Source organism: Mirounga angustirostris, unplaced genomic scaffold, assembly GCF_029215605.1.
Source record: "Mirounga angustirostris isolate CCGP_5_RB_7025 unplaced genomic scaffold, mMirAng1.0.hap1 SCAF_9, whole genome shotgun sequence".
NCBI classification, from domain to species: Eukaryota; Metazoa; Chordata; class Mammalia; order Carnivora; family Phocidae; genus Mirounga; species Mirounga angustirostris.
In genome coordinates this window covers 34,615,258-34,630,060 of record NW_026991717.1, presented here as the reverse complement: position 1 = coordinate 34,630,060, position 14,803 = coordinate 34,615,258, and the positions used below count along the sequence as shown (strand labels likewise).

The window sequence follows — 14,803 nt, the reverse complement described above, 5'->3', positions numbered from 1 at the left end:
AAAGTTTTCTTTCTGATCATAATGGAGAAACATGTTTATTTGTGCAAAATATGGAAAATATAGAATAGTGCAAAAAACATTTTAAGATCAACCATAATCCCACAACTAGCAGACAAGGACTAAAAAGTGACAATAATTCTTGAATTCCAAGAACATTAAAATGAGTACTAATTTTTGTTTCAGATGGTTTATATTTATTTGCATATGTTAATTTTAAAATAAAGTTGATGTTTCCTTTGTTCTCATTCTCTCTAAAGGTAAATACTATCATGAATTTGACATGTTATCATCTCAGTTCAGGTTTTTCTACATATATAATATATATATTAGATGTATTTTTAAACACTACATTACACTTCCAAGTGTATTTAACTCTTATCTGTATGGAATCATATTGCCCATATGTTTTTGAGATTTAACTATGTTGATCATCAAGCTTATTCATTTTAACTACTATATAGCTTCCCAGTATATAAATTACTGCAGTGTGTAATCCATTCTCCTATGTGTTGGCATTTACACTATTAGGAAGTAAACTGAATATTCTTACATATGAGTTCAAGAATTTCTCTGAAGTACAAATCTAAAAGTGGAATTACTAGGTTATAGCATACACATTTTCATCTTTAAAGGATATTGCCAAACTACTGTACATAGTTCTCACCAATTTGCTCTCTCATCAAGCCCTGAGCATTCCTATTTCTTCAAACCTTGACTACTTACTACTTACTTAAGTAGACTACTACTACTTATCAGACTACTGACTTTTGCCACACCGAGGGGCATGAAATGGTAAAACAAGGGCATTTTATAAAAGTATCCATACAAATAAAGATATAACACTCAAAATTTTAAGTACATAATATGATATGAAGTATACCAAGCAAAAAAGATTCAATTATAAGGAGAAATTGAGTTACAAAACAACAGAGTGAAGCATTACCTTGCCACCAGCAATTCATGACAGATCAATCATTTTTTAAAATATGGTACCATAAAGGAAATATACCTTCTTTTGGAGCATTCACTGCTCAATCTTCAAATTCAAAACAAATTGGAAAAAATTTCAACTTCAGTAAAACTAAAAATAAATAGCCCAAGTTTAAATATAAGACCTCAAGCTGTCACATATATTTAAAATATTTTGAAAAACAAAAATTAAATAATACCAGATTACAGAAATATGACAAAACTAATAAAACTAAGAAAAAACTTAAGTGATAAAAAACACTGTTATATTGTGAGATTAAGCAATTATTATTAAAAGTGAATATTTAAACATAAATGATCTAGGGTGCCTGGGTGGCTCAGTTGGTTCAGCGACTATCTTCGGCTTGGGTCGTGATCCCAGGGTCCTAGGATCGGAGCCCTACATCGGGCTCCTTGTTCAGTGGGAAGCCTGCTTCTCCCTCTTCCACTCCCCTGCTTGTGCGCTTCCTCTCTCTCTCTCTCTCCCCCTCTCTCTGTCAAATAAATGAAATCTTTAAAAAATAAAATATCTAGGCAGTAGACTCAAGAAATTTTTTTTAAAGGAACAAACAAATATAAGCTGGCAATAATGTGGAGAAAAAGTCACTTCCATACACTTGTATAAACTGGTACAACCACTATAGACAGTAATCTGTCAGTATCAGTAAACTATTTATACTCTAGAATAATTCTCACACATGTCAGCAGAGAGACATGTACAAAAAATGCCTATCCTAGTACTACCAATAAATGAGAAATTACAAATGACCTCAAATCCCCACTAAAAAAAATGTTTTATTCATATAATGAAATTTTATAAAGCAACTAAAAAGAATCATGTAAATGTTTAAATAAAAGTATTGAAAAATCTCAAAAACATAGTATAGAATGAAAAATTCAAGTTTTAGAATGATACAGTAGAACATTTACATGAAGTATGAAAGTATATAGAAACTGATATATTCTTATGTAAACATCTACCTATTCTGAAAATAGAAAAACAAGAATGAGAATGATAAACACCAAACTCATAATAGTGTTTACTTCTGGTGTAGCAGAGTAAAAAGTGAGCTACAATTATATGCACTATTTTATTACATGAGTGGGGTTGTGAGTACACAGGTGTTTATTATACTGTTTTCTATATATATTGTGTACTGAGAACAATTAATAATTTAACAAAGAGAAAAATGAAGAAAATATGTTAAAACAGAAATTAAAACATATTAAGTAAAATGGTAGAAATGATAAATCTAAAGGCCACTTACTTGAAAACAAGAAATGAAACACAACTCTCACCAAATCAAAAAAATTAAGAAATACAAACAGAAAACTAACACCATAAGAAAAAGGTTTTAAACATTAACAGAATATTTACAAAGAATGCCAAGTAATAAATTTTGAACATTTAATCAACACATGACTTCCTAGATAAACAAAAATCATCAAAATGTACTCAAGGGGCGCCTAGGTGGCTCAGTCCTTAAGCATCTGCCTTCGGCTCGGGTCATGATCCCAGGTTCCTGGGATCAAGCCGCGCATCGGGCTCCCTGCTCAGTGGGAAGCCTGCTTCTCCCTCTCCCACTCGCCCTGTTTGAGTTCCCTCTCTTGCTGTTGTTCTCTCTGTGTCAAGTAAATAAACGAAATCTTTAAAAAAAAAAAAAAGAACTCAAGCCAGACTTGAAAATCCTAAAAAATTAGTTAATACAAAACAAACTGGAAGGACATCAAATACGGTTGAACGTAAGGTTGATATCTCTCAAATCTTTAAGGAACATATTTTTCTTTGCTAATGATTCTTCTCTTAAACGCAGAAAAAATTTTGAAAAGATAAAAAAAACTACCCAACTCATTTTGAGTTGGCTTAATGCTGGCACTAAAACCTAATAAGGATCATACAAAGATCTATATACAAAACAAACTAATCTTGCTTATCTTTGATAAACATCCTGAAGAAAATATTAGTAAATTCATATTTTAATCAACTACCTCTATAATTTCCCAAATGTCCTTAGTTGTACATATATGACTTTTAAAATTAAAAAAATAAATTTTATTAACACAAAATAACAAGAATGATTCAATATCCAAGTCTACAATGTTTCTCATATTTACTTGAGAAACTGATATGTGTTTGTTAAAAACCCATTCTTTATATTGTTTCAACAGATGTTAAAATATATTCAAAATACATAAATCTACTAAAAACTGAACAGTTTTTGATAATGATGATGGTTCTAATATGCTCCAAAATATGCAACAAAAATACGTTCCACAATTACCCACAATTAAGTCTACTGGAGCTTGTTCATCTTTCAATAATTTCACAAGTATATATCTCAAATGGAATTCAGTGAACAGAATACTCAAAATATTCACTAATGCCTGAGGTAACTACAAAATTATAAAAATAACTGAAAAAACAAAATAAAATTATTTCAGAAACATTTGTTCTTAAAAACTGAATCTATATTTATCATTGAACTGAATCACTTTAAGAAGGAGAGGAATTAAATTAAATCTTAAGTAAAGAGTTTACATTTTGGGGCGCCAGGGTGGCTCAGTCATTAAGCGTCTGCCTTTGGCTCAGGTCATGATCCCAGGGTCCTGGGATGGAGCCCCACATCGGGCTCCCTGCTTGGAGGGAAAGCCTGCTTCTCCCTCTCCCACTCCCCCTGCTTGTGTTCCTGCTCTCACTCTCTCTCTCTGTCAAATAAATAAAATCTTAAAAAAATAATAATAAACAGTTTACATTTTAATTAAACCAGTTATTGCTCCTATCTTTGAATTCTATCTCAACAAAAGCCTTAAGGTTGCAATTATTATTATTAATTTTAACCAATTACAGGAAATCATTTTATTTTTTAATTTTTTAATTTTATTTTTTATTTAAATTCAATTAATTAACATAAAATGTATTGTTAGTTTCAGAGATAGAGGTCAGTGATTCATCAATCTTATATAACACCCAGTGCTCATTACATCACGTGCCCTCCTTAATGTCCATCACCCAGTTACCCCATCCCCCCCCCAACAACCCTGTTTGTTTAGGAATCATTTTTAAAAATAATTTCTAAGAACTAAATACAAGCAGGATACTATTCGATAGGTCCTGTCAGTACTTGTCTAGCTCCTCAACTTTGAAGATAACTTCTTCCTACTTATTACCAAACCTCCATTCCTAGAACCAGTCCAGACTAAACACAACAAGAAGGAAGTTAAGGGGTGCCTGGCTGGCTCAGTCAGTTAAGCATCCGACTCTTGATTTCAACTCAGGTCATGATCTCAGGGTTGGTGGGATCAAGCCCCACAACGGGCTCCTTGCTCAGCAGGGAGTCTGCTTGGGATTCTCTCTCTCCCTCTGCCCCACCCCCCACTCTCTCTCTCTCAAATAAATAAAATGTTTAAAATAAAAAAGAAGGAAGTTAAGAAGCTTGGGTTCAAAAGTGAGATTTGGTAACCAATCATATTTGCAGTTAGTCTAACTATGACACTGATAAGCCCAATTCTCAGAACAAGATTTCTCCTTTTTCACCAATACTTGGTTCCTTTTAGAATTACCTGAATTGCTCTTACCAGTCTCTAACCAAAGAAACAATACTGCACTAGGACCAGAATCCTTGGAATTTGCTGAATGCCTGAACTTATAAATAAAACCACTAGCTACAATGCACTATTATTACCACAATACCAAGTGTTTCTGTTGACTAAAATATCACCTAAAATGCCTGACTGAAATACCATCTGTTCCCTGATCCTCATGACCTTGAAAATTACCACCTTCAGATACCACATTCCATCCACCTCCTGGTAGAACTTCTTTCCAATGAGTGAGTCTAGTTTCAATTTAATGTATCCCCTTCTCCTGCCCCGTCTGCCAGGCTAACTCATTTCATTAAAGTTAATAAGCAACACCCAGGCATGTGCAAAATAATAAGCACTGTAAGGTTAGATAAATAAGAAAGAGGCATCTATTGCTCTCAAAGAGCACTGCTGCCTTATAATGGACACAAACTAGTAAACAATTAACTTTCTGCTACAAAATCAAAATTAAATTACGCTAAGTAGATGCAAATGTTCTACCTAATGGAGTCAGTTTAGATCCTTTAATAAGGTTAAACCCTATTAAAGTGGCAAATGAACCAAGATTTGAAAGATGAGTAATATTTTAACAGAAAAAAGGTAGGCTACTCCTAACTGCAAAAAAAAAAATGGAAACAACCAAGATGTCTGTCAATAGGTGAATGAATAAACAATGATACATCCATACAATGGCATATTACCCAGCAATAAAGAGAAATGAGCTATCAAGCCACAAAAAGACATGAATGAATCTCAAACGCATGTCGCTAGTCTGAAAAAAGGCTGTATACTGTATAATTTCAATTATGCTACATTCTGAAAAAGGCAAATCTACAGAGGTAGTAAAAGATCAGTGGTTGCCAAGGGTATCAGGATAGGGATTGAAGAGGTGAAGCACAGGGGATTTTTAGGACTGAAACTATTCTATATGATACTGTAATGGAGGAACATGACATTATTCATTTGTCATAAACCATACAGCACAAAGAACGGATCTTTTAGAAAATTATTTCAGACATTGGGGGATTCTAGGAAAGAATGCAGACCATAACAAGAGAATCTAACTGTATGACAAATATATGAAACAACCTCAGTGAAGGGAGTGGAAGGAAAAGGTGCTAACCTAAGTAATTCTGAAAATTAATGGAGTCTGAAAAACTAAAGACAAAAGAACATTATACTCTATACTCTAGTTGATGAAGTCATTTCCCATAGCAGTGCAAACATACATAAATACATGTACATTCCCATACATGAACAGTTGATCCTTGAACAACACGGGTTTTAACTACACAGGTCCACTTACCTGTGGGGTTTTTTTGATAAATACAGTTCTGTAAATGTATTTTCTCCTTATGATTTTCTTTTTTTTTTTTTTTTAAGATTTTATTTATTTATTTGACAGAGAGACAGTGAGAGAGGGAACACAAGCAGGGGGAGTGGGAGAGGGAGAAGCAGGCTTCCTGCTGAGCAGGGAGCCCGATGTGGGGCTCAATCCCAGGACCCTGAGATCTTGACCTGAGCCGAAGGCAGACGCTTAACAACTGAGCCACCAAGGCGCCCCTCTTCCTTATGATTTTCTTAACATTTTCTTTTCCTAGCTTACTTTATTGTAAGAACACAGTATATAATGCATCTAACATACAAAATATGTTTCCATCAACTGTTTATGTTATCAGTAAGGCTGCTGGTCAACATTAGGCTATTAAGTTTCAGGGGAGTCAAAAGTTATACACAGATTTTTGACGGCCAGAGGGGTTAGTACCCCTAGCCCCTGCATTGTTCAAGGGTCAACTGAACACTAAAATTGAATAATTAAGTAAATGAATGGCAGAAAGTAGGAGATACTTTCCTCACTGTTAAAATGGGAGTGTACAGATAAGGAGAGAAGCCTAGAATGATACATGTGATAATGCATTAGTTAGGAACATCATTAGTACCTCAAGTTTATTTTTATATAGCTATAGATGGATATATAAAAACATCTGTAGTATGTGAATACACACATGTTAGTAAACACACATATATTTCCTTGCTCTGTGAGAGGAGAAGGCCTATAAAAAATGATGCCCCTTTTGAGATGAATTTATCAAGATGAGAAGTGAGCTGGGAAAACATGAGAAACCATCACTCCAGGAAGAGAGAATGAGGTAATAAAGACCTTGATAGGAAGAAGCATGGTAGATGAAGACCTCTGGCTCTTATTTAGACATGAAGATAAAAAGTTAGTACCTTTTTCTCTCCACTCATCCAGATACCCCATCTTCAGATAAATAATCTAATCAAAATCTTAGTATGAGAAGAAATCTCAAATACAGAAGGAGAAAAACTATTAACGGCTTAGAATATGGTACAGTCTAGAATGAAATACTGCTCCTATCCAGCAAATTGAGGGATTATGGATATCCAGGCCAAAGGGAGGCAGACAAGAAAACCCAAGCCTTCCAAAGATTCAGGTACGATCAACAGCAAAAATTCCATCTTTTGGAGAAACACTATTAATAAAAAGCATTAACCCATTTACACCTAACCAAATAATTACACAAAATTAAAAGTGAGAAGTTACCCAGTATTTGAGAAATGATAACTGAAAATATAATAACTCACTTCTAATAATTCTGAGACAATAGGCAGAACTTCAGGATTACAGATATCTATGGAGTCATCCCGATATGTCTTCTTTTTATAACAGATATTACCCAAATGTAGTATCGCTGAGAGAAGAGAGAAAATCCTGTGAAAATAAAACCATAAATTATAGCTTGCTTATGTGCAGTCTCCAAACTTATTTCACTGCAAAATTCTAACCAAGCAAATAAACCAGTACAAATGATGTATTCAGTCTTCATAAGAATAAAAAATATGGGAATAGTAACTATAATAACTAAAATTTATGTGTACTATGTCAGACACTATGCAAAGTGCTTTACATAACCTTACTTTCAGTACTGTACCACTGGACATAGTTGTTTGAAGAGGATTTGCTATTGCCTGAATCTGTATAGTGTTTCAAAGTCTTTCCAAATGCTTTTCATCCTGCCTGGAATGCCTTTTCCCTACATTGTCTATTTCAGATCTACTTAATCAGAATCTTTAAAGGCAAGGCCTTGGTATCTGTATTTTCTTAACCAAATAGCCTAGGTGATTTTTTATGATTAGTTATATTAAAAAATGGTTTCCTACAAAAGCCCTGATAAATGCTTTTAAAATAAACAGTATGAGGCCATTGGGTGTATTACCTAATATCAGGCCCCACCTATAAAACATCTACAACTGGACCCTCCCTTCCATTCTTCCCTTCTGTCTTAGAGGAAAACATGACCTTCCTCCAGTCAAACTAGACCCCTACTTGTGCTCTCCAACATCCCATAAACTCCAGTTTACTCAGGAACTTTATTATACATATTTCCTATCTCTTACCTCAATCTACAAGAACTTTCTATCAAAATAATATTATCTTCACTTTTCTCTTACTTTAAACAACCCATCCTAGATCCCACATCTTTTCCTTAACTTCACAAACAAGCTTATTAAACTGTTAATTTATACTCCTTTTCTTTACTTTGTCATTCCTTATTTACTATCATACCCTGACATCTGACCCCATTAAAATATCTCAGAGAAGTTACCAAGGACCACCACATAACTAAGAAAATTATGTTACACCCTAGCTTATCTGACTTCTCAAAGGCATTTAACACAGCATCTAAAAGCCCTTCCTGGAAACCTATACACACACACACACACACACACACACATCTTTGTGTCTTTTCCGATTATTTCCTTATGATAAACCTGTTCTACCTATAAAATTTTAACTATGTGTTTTCTGACAATTAGGAAGTATTCTAAATAAAATAAAGACACTGCTTTAGGAACCAAACAGCCACACTTTCAAAGGTCTTGAATCAACATCTAATTGATAGATATAATTTTTCAAATAATTTAAAATTGTAAATGTTTGAATCATTAACATGACTCAAACAAAATACAAGTCAATCATAAAGGAATAATTCATAAAAGTACTCTGGGTAAATTAGAGAGGAAATGCAGTATCAACTGAATCATTATAAAGACTAACGGAAGCCAAAAGATATAAAAACGCAAATTCATGGGCCACTTATTAAAAACTATTTTTAGTAGTAGTTTATACGGTTGTTAATTATATCATTTCAGAATCTGGGGTTCAACAATCAGTATGTTAATGTTTTCTCACACACAAATATGTGATACATATTCTCCAACAATAAATGTTATATAAACAATCTAATATACTATAATAACTCAATATAAAAAAGATTTACAAATATGAATAAAAAATCCCTGTTCTCAAAAAGCTTAAAATCTTGCATTAGGAGATAAAAACAACAAAAACTATACTATACTATAAGGCAGGGTATCTTAAAATACTAAAGATAGAAACAATGCACAGTTAAGAAAAATTTCATTAAAAAGATAGGACATGGGGCGCATGGTTGGCTCAGTAGGAAGAGTGAAACTCTTGATTTCGGAGTCATGAGTTCAAGCCCCACATTAGGTGTAGAAATTACTTAAATAAATAAAGAGCTTAAAAAATAAAAAGGGAGGACATGAACAGTACTCTAAAGCAAACATGTTTCCATTGACATACCAAATTTCGGGATGCCTGCAAGGTTGTGTTAGGAGGAATTCTGGGTTAGATCTGAGTGCAGTTGAAAAGAATGCTGTGATTTATTAGCATAGTCAATCATGGTCAAAGAAGAGGGGAAGAGCAGTATATATGATATGTTATAAAAAAAAAACAAACCTGGAAGTATTTCAATGAGTAAAAAAGAGAGAAAGATGGGTCCTTCAAGAAATGGGGAAAATACTGGACATTCAGAATACAACATGTTTTAGAGGATACTATCAGTCTAGTTAAAATGCAAAATTTGTGTTAGGGAATATCTGATGATAATATCTAAAATAGAGAAAGGTCAAATTACAGGCCAAGCTATTAAATATATTACATATATTTTCCAGTGGCTTCCAATATGGGATACAGTGATATCAGAAAGTATGAAAGACACATAACCCCTTGGTGTATGAGAAGTACATATTTTATTTCCAACTTATGTTATCTAAAAAAATGAAATTGTTTCACTATCATTTAATATATAGATTGACACTTTGATCCATGTATGTCAATTAGTCAGGTGTGTCACATGAGGTTAAGGAGGTATGTTGAAGAAAGAATATAAATAATATAGCATGGAGGAACTATAGGGTTACTCTAATTTACTTAGTAACTTTCAGTGAATTGCAGTTTATGTGACCAATTAAATGGACTTGCATATTTACATTTGGTTTTATCTTTCTTTTTTTTTTTAAGATTTTATTTGTCAGAGAGAGAGAGAGAGCACACGCAGGGGAAGCTGCAGGCAGAGGGAGAAGTAGGCTCCCCACTGAGCAAGGAGCCCGATGTGGAACTCAATCCCAGGACCATGGGATCATGACCTGAGCGGAAAGCAGCCGCTTAACCAACTGAGCCACCCAGGCATCCCTTAATTTATCTTTCAAAAAAAAAAGAGTTTGGCTAATAATCTGCTAACTCAAGATTCATAGTAATCACAAGCAAACAAGAAAACAGCAGAGCTGTTATTCTTCTACTTTTAGTATGACATTAAAAGTTGACAATATAGGGCGCCTGGGTGGCTCAGATGGTTAAGCATCTGCCTTCGGCTCAGGTCATGATCCCAGGGTCCTGGGATCGAGTCCTGCATCGGGCTTCCCGCTCCTTGGGAGCCTGCTTCTCCCTCTGTTTCTCTCTGTCTCTCATGAAGAAATAAATAAAATCTTTAAAAAAAAAAAAAAGTTGACAATATAATCAGATCTGACATAACTAATTCCCTTCCCAAAAAAATAGTTCTGTTACTATTTTTTTCTGGTGAGAGTCAAGGTTATTTGTGTTATTATTATTTTTTTTTATTATGTATGTTAGTCACCACACAGTACTTCATTAGTTTTTGATGTAGTGTTCCATGATTCATTGTTTGCGCGTTAACACCCAGTGCTCATTGCAATACCTGCCCTCCTTAATACCCATCACTGGGCTTTAATTTTAAATAGTTTTATTTTAAATATAAGTTGCTTCATCTTCATCCCTCAACCTTTTTACATTTCTATTTTGTTTATAATAAACAAAATATGTTTAGTACAATAGTACAGACATAAATTTACACAGGAAATACAGGGAAAATTATGTTTTACTGATAGGTATGCATGCCTTAATAAGATTAGAGATCAATGATACAGAAAATAAAGCTATAAAAATAGTGTTATAAAGCAAGTTTCTAAGAAAGGTCTATGGACAGGCTTCAGGAGCAAAATGAACTCCTGCAACTATATGCAAATATTTATGCATGTACAGTTTACAGGAAGAAGAGTTCCAACTTTCAAGAGATTCTCAAAGAATTTATAATAAAAAAAGCAATTCAAAGCAAGTCTTCTAGAAAAATAAATTTTCAAAGCAATGCTTAACAAGGAAGGAGGAGGCACTAGATCCAGAATATCTGTTAGAAAATTCTTTCAAAGGACCAAGGAAGAGGAACTTGTGAAACACACATTGTGATTTGTTCTCTACCAAAGGTGTAAGAATACAATAAACAAACTCACTGTCTTCGTGTCTTGGGAAGAAATCCTACCATTTCCATGGCCAGTTGTAAGCGTTCAAAGTCATGCCTCAAATCTTCCCCCTCCACCGAGAAGCAATCCTGCTTATTTAAGAAAAAGGGGGAAGAAATCAAGATTATCTACTGAAAAGTAAGGTAAGCCACTCAGAAATAGAGTAATTCTACATAAGTATACCTGTGTATAAAAATTAGAGCTGGTGAAATATTTAGAGAATTCTTATTACAGGTATGCATACTAAACACATACCTACCAAAATACCAGTAAGTTACCTTTTTATTCTCCCTTTCACAATCACCAAGGCAAGGATCTCAAAGTAACTTAAGATAAAGAGCTAACAATATTATAAAATGTTCTGATACAAAGTTTGATTCTGAGTGGTGCTGAAGAGTTCTGAAGATCCAAAGCATTAGAGAGCTCAATTCCACAAACAAATGTTATTTATTCAACAAATATTTAATAAATGCCTACGCTTATGCAAGGCACTGAACTAGATCCTGAGACACAAAAATAAATTTTAGAAGAGGCAGTAATTTAGTTGAGAAATGGAGCCTAGATTTATATAATATAAAGATGTTTATATCAATATTAGATATAATATAGTTCCTAATGAAATTATATAAACAACATGATTATCAATCAGCAAAAGAAAGTATACGTGAAAATTAAAAATTTGCAAAATACACACATTAGTTAGTAAAGATAGCTGTGAACTACCAAATAAAAAAAAATATTTTTAGAGTAACGCTTGTATTGGGGCGCATTGGACTCCCTGCTCCTTGGGAGCCTGCTTCTCCCTCTGCCCCCCTCTTTCTCTCTCTCATGAATAAATAAATAAAATCTTTAAAAAATTAAAAAAATTAAAAATAGAGTAACCCTTGTATTTCAGCTCCCAAAAAAGTCAAACATATATATAATCTTTATCTTTAAAATAACAAGGAAGTTTTTGTTTGTTTTGTTTTTTTTTTTTAAAGATTTTATTTATTTTTTAGAGAGTGAGCGAGAGAGAAACAGCATGAGAGGGGAGAGGGTCAGAGGGAGAAGCAGGCTCTCCGCCGAGCCGGGAGCCCAATGTGGGACTCGATCCCAGGACCCTGGGATCATGACCTGGGCCGAAGGCAGACGCTTAACCATCTGAGCCACCCAGGAGCCCTAACAAGGAAGTTTTTAAAGCCCTTTACTATTTGTTCTCACAGTCCCTTACACCTACATTTTCAAAAACCTCCTCACATGTATATACTTTTTTAATGTCTATCTCTTACTGTGGAATGTTGCATCAAGTACTCAATAAATGCCTTAACTGTTATCTGTTTTATTCACTGCTGATCTCCAGCATCAAATCAGTGCCAAGAAGAGAGTAATTACTAAAGTAAATATGTAATAAATGAATTACTGAATAAGTACTGAATTAAATGAAACATTCCTTTTTGAGAAAGTACTCATTTATCTTTTTTAAACTACTAATGTAGATATAAAGTTTAAAATTCTATATAAACACAAGGGGATAATTATGTGTACATATATATAATTATATATACATTCAATAGGAAAGAAAACAGGCTCAGAGGTTAAATAATTCACCTAAATGGCAGGGGTGGCAGAACGAAAATCTACCCAGTTCTGAATCCTCTGCACTCTCCCAGGCAACACCAGTTGCTTAAGCTTATTTATTTAATAGGATAACCCTTAATAGGAATTAAATCAACATACAATGGGCAACAAGAGGTCCCTTGTTAAAAGCAATTTTCTCACCACAGTTCCCCTTGGGATCATCTATACAATTCCATTATATGTATGATAATATAGGTCAAATTACAAAACAGTACCTAACAATCCTCTCTTCTTATAATGCTAAGTCACATGAGTTCTCATAACTCAGAGGGAAACAAAGTTTAGTTTGCCCCCAAATATACTCTGAGGACCTAAGAGGAAAAAACAAACCAAAAGATCCTCAGATTAACTGCTTGCTTTCATTAATTAACTTGTGAGAAAAAGCAACAGAAATTATTCAAAGTTCAAACAATAATAGATTGAAAACACAGTAAGTGAGAGGCTAGTGATGAAAGACATAAAGGGAGGAGAGGAGTATGGGTACAAAATTCTATAAGGAAAAGATGGATAATGATGATTTTGATGGTGGCAGCAGATCTGGGAACATGTACTGAATACTTACATGTACTGAATATTAAACACTCTATCAAGCTATTTAGATGCATTGTCTAATTTAATTCTCACAAGAGTTAAAGACCATTTTTATCCCATTAAATATAAGATGGTGGAAACAAAAGAATTACGTGACCTGCTCAGGTTCTCAAAAACTAGTAAGTGGATAAGCCAGTATTCAAGTCAGGTCTGTCTGCTTCAGAGCCCAAATTCTGAAGCATAACTTAGACTGTCTAAATAACAGCAGATCAGTACATAAAGTCATGATAAGCTCTGTACAGGCAATCAATTCTTACACTTGCCATGTGAGTTTTACCAGTTTCCTACCTACTTCCCAATGAGACTCAGTCACTTGATGTTAATAGGTGAAAGATGGAAGCTTCTCAAGAGTGGCAAAACAGTGTAAATTTTTTCTACTAAAATATATCAGAATCTATAAACTTAAATGTCTAAAATTTTCCAAAATGTTAAATCTGAAACCATAAATTACTTGATATATATATAATTATATATACATTCAATAGGAATGAATCCCTGATCCTTCTCAACTCTGAAACAGTCTAGCTTTGTAATTAGTAGAGTATGTAATCACACACAGTGAAAATTAAAGTCATAGTTATTTAAAGCTAGAACTAAGACATGTTATGTTTCCAGAAGGAATAATTAATAAATTAGTTCATTAGTTAATTAATAGATATAGATGAGTGCATGTTTTCAGCCTTTACATATGACCTCATTACAAAGGAAAGGAAAAAAATTTTTTGTTTTTTTTTTTATCACAAACTTGTCCTTATAAAATATAAAAATAAAGTTAAATTTACCTACTCATTTTATATTACATCATATATGCCCTTAAATCATTCAATTAAAAACAAAATAATCTTATTTATACGAATTTCAATTCTTTTTAGAAAATTATATAAAGACTATAGCCTCTCTTGCCACTAAAAAACTTTCAAAGAAAAAATGTACATGCATTCATCATGTTAAAAGACTGTTAAATGACATAAAACAGTAAGGCTATACCTTTTTAAGATAAACATTACAAAAAAAAAAAGATAACATTACATACTACTCATAGCATGTGAGTAATGAAACCACCAAAAAAATAATTGAAAAAAAATACACCTCAAGAAAAAAACCTGCAGTTCATAAAAATCCATATCAATGCTGAAGACAGGAATACAATCAATTTATTGTCAAAATAAATATAGACTAAACATGAGCAACAAAAAAATAAATTTTTTAAAAAGTAAATTGACTGGTTTTTGATCCAGAGACCATACACCTACAAAATCAATTCAAAGAAATTAAACATTAATTTATCTTCTTTCTTAGGTTCTTTGTATTTCAGCTGATTTTCTTTCTAAGTCATGAGATAGGTACAAATGAGCAAGGTGAGTGAGGGTCCTTTAACAGGAACACAGAGTATTTAGGTACT

At 33.3% G+C, this 14,803-nt stretch overlaps 1 protein-coding gene across 10 annotated transcripts in view; it reads right to left on the bottom strand.

Annotated features, from left to right (window-relative positions):
* Positions 1-14,803, bottom strand: part of MYO9A (myosin IXA) — a 269,890-nt gene that overhangs the window by 183,828 nt on the left and 71,259 nt on the right. For 6 of the 10 annotated variants that reach the window (XM_064570198.1, XM_064570206.1, XM_064570197.1 and 3 more), the window contains exons 7-8: positions 11,185-11,285; positions 7,159-7,285 (exon numbers count right to left, since the gene is read on the bottom strand). In XM_064570198.1, the coding sequence (XP_064426268.1) occupies positions 7,159-7,285; positions 11,185-11,285 (228 nt within the window). The remainder of the gene's footprint in view (positions 1-7,158; positions 7,286-11,184; positions 11,286-14,803) is intronic. The other 4 variants (XM_064570199.1, XM_064570201.1, XM_064570205.1 and 1 more) reach the window with 1 other exon arrangement.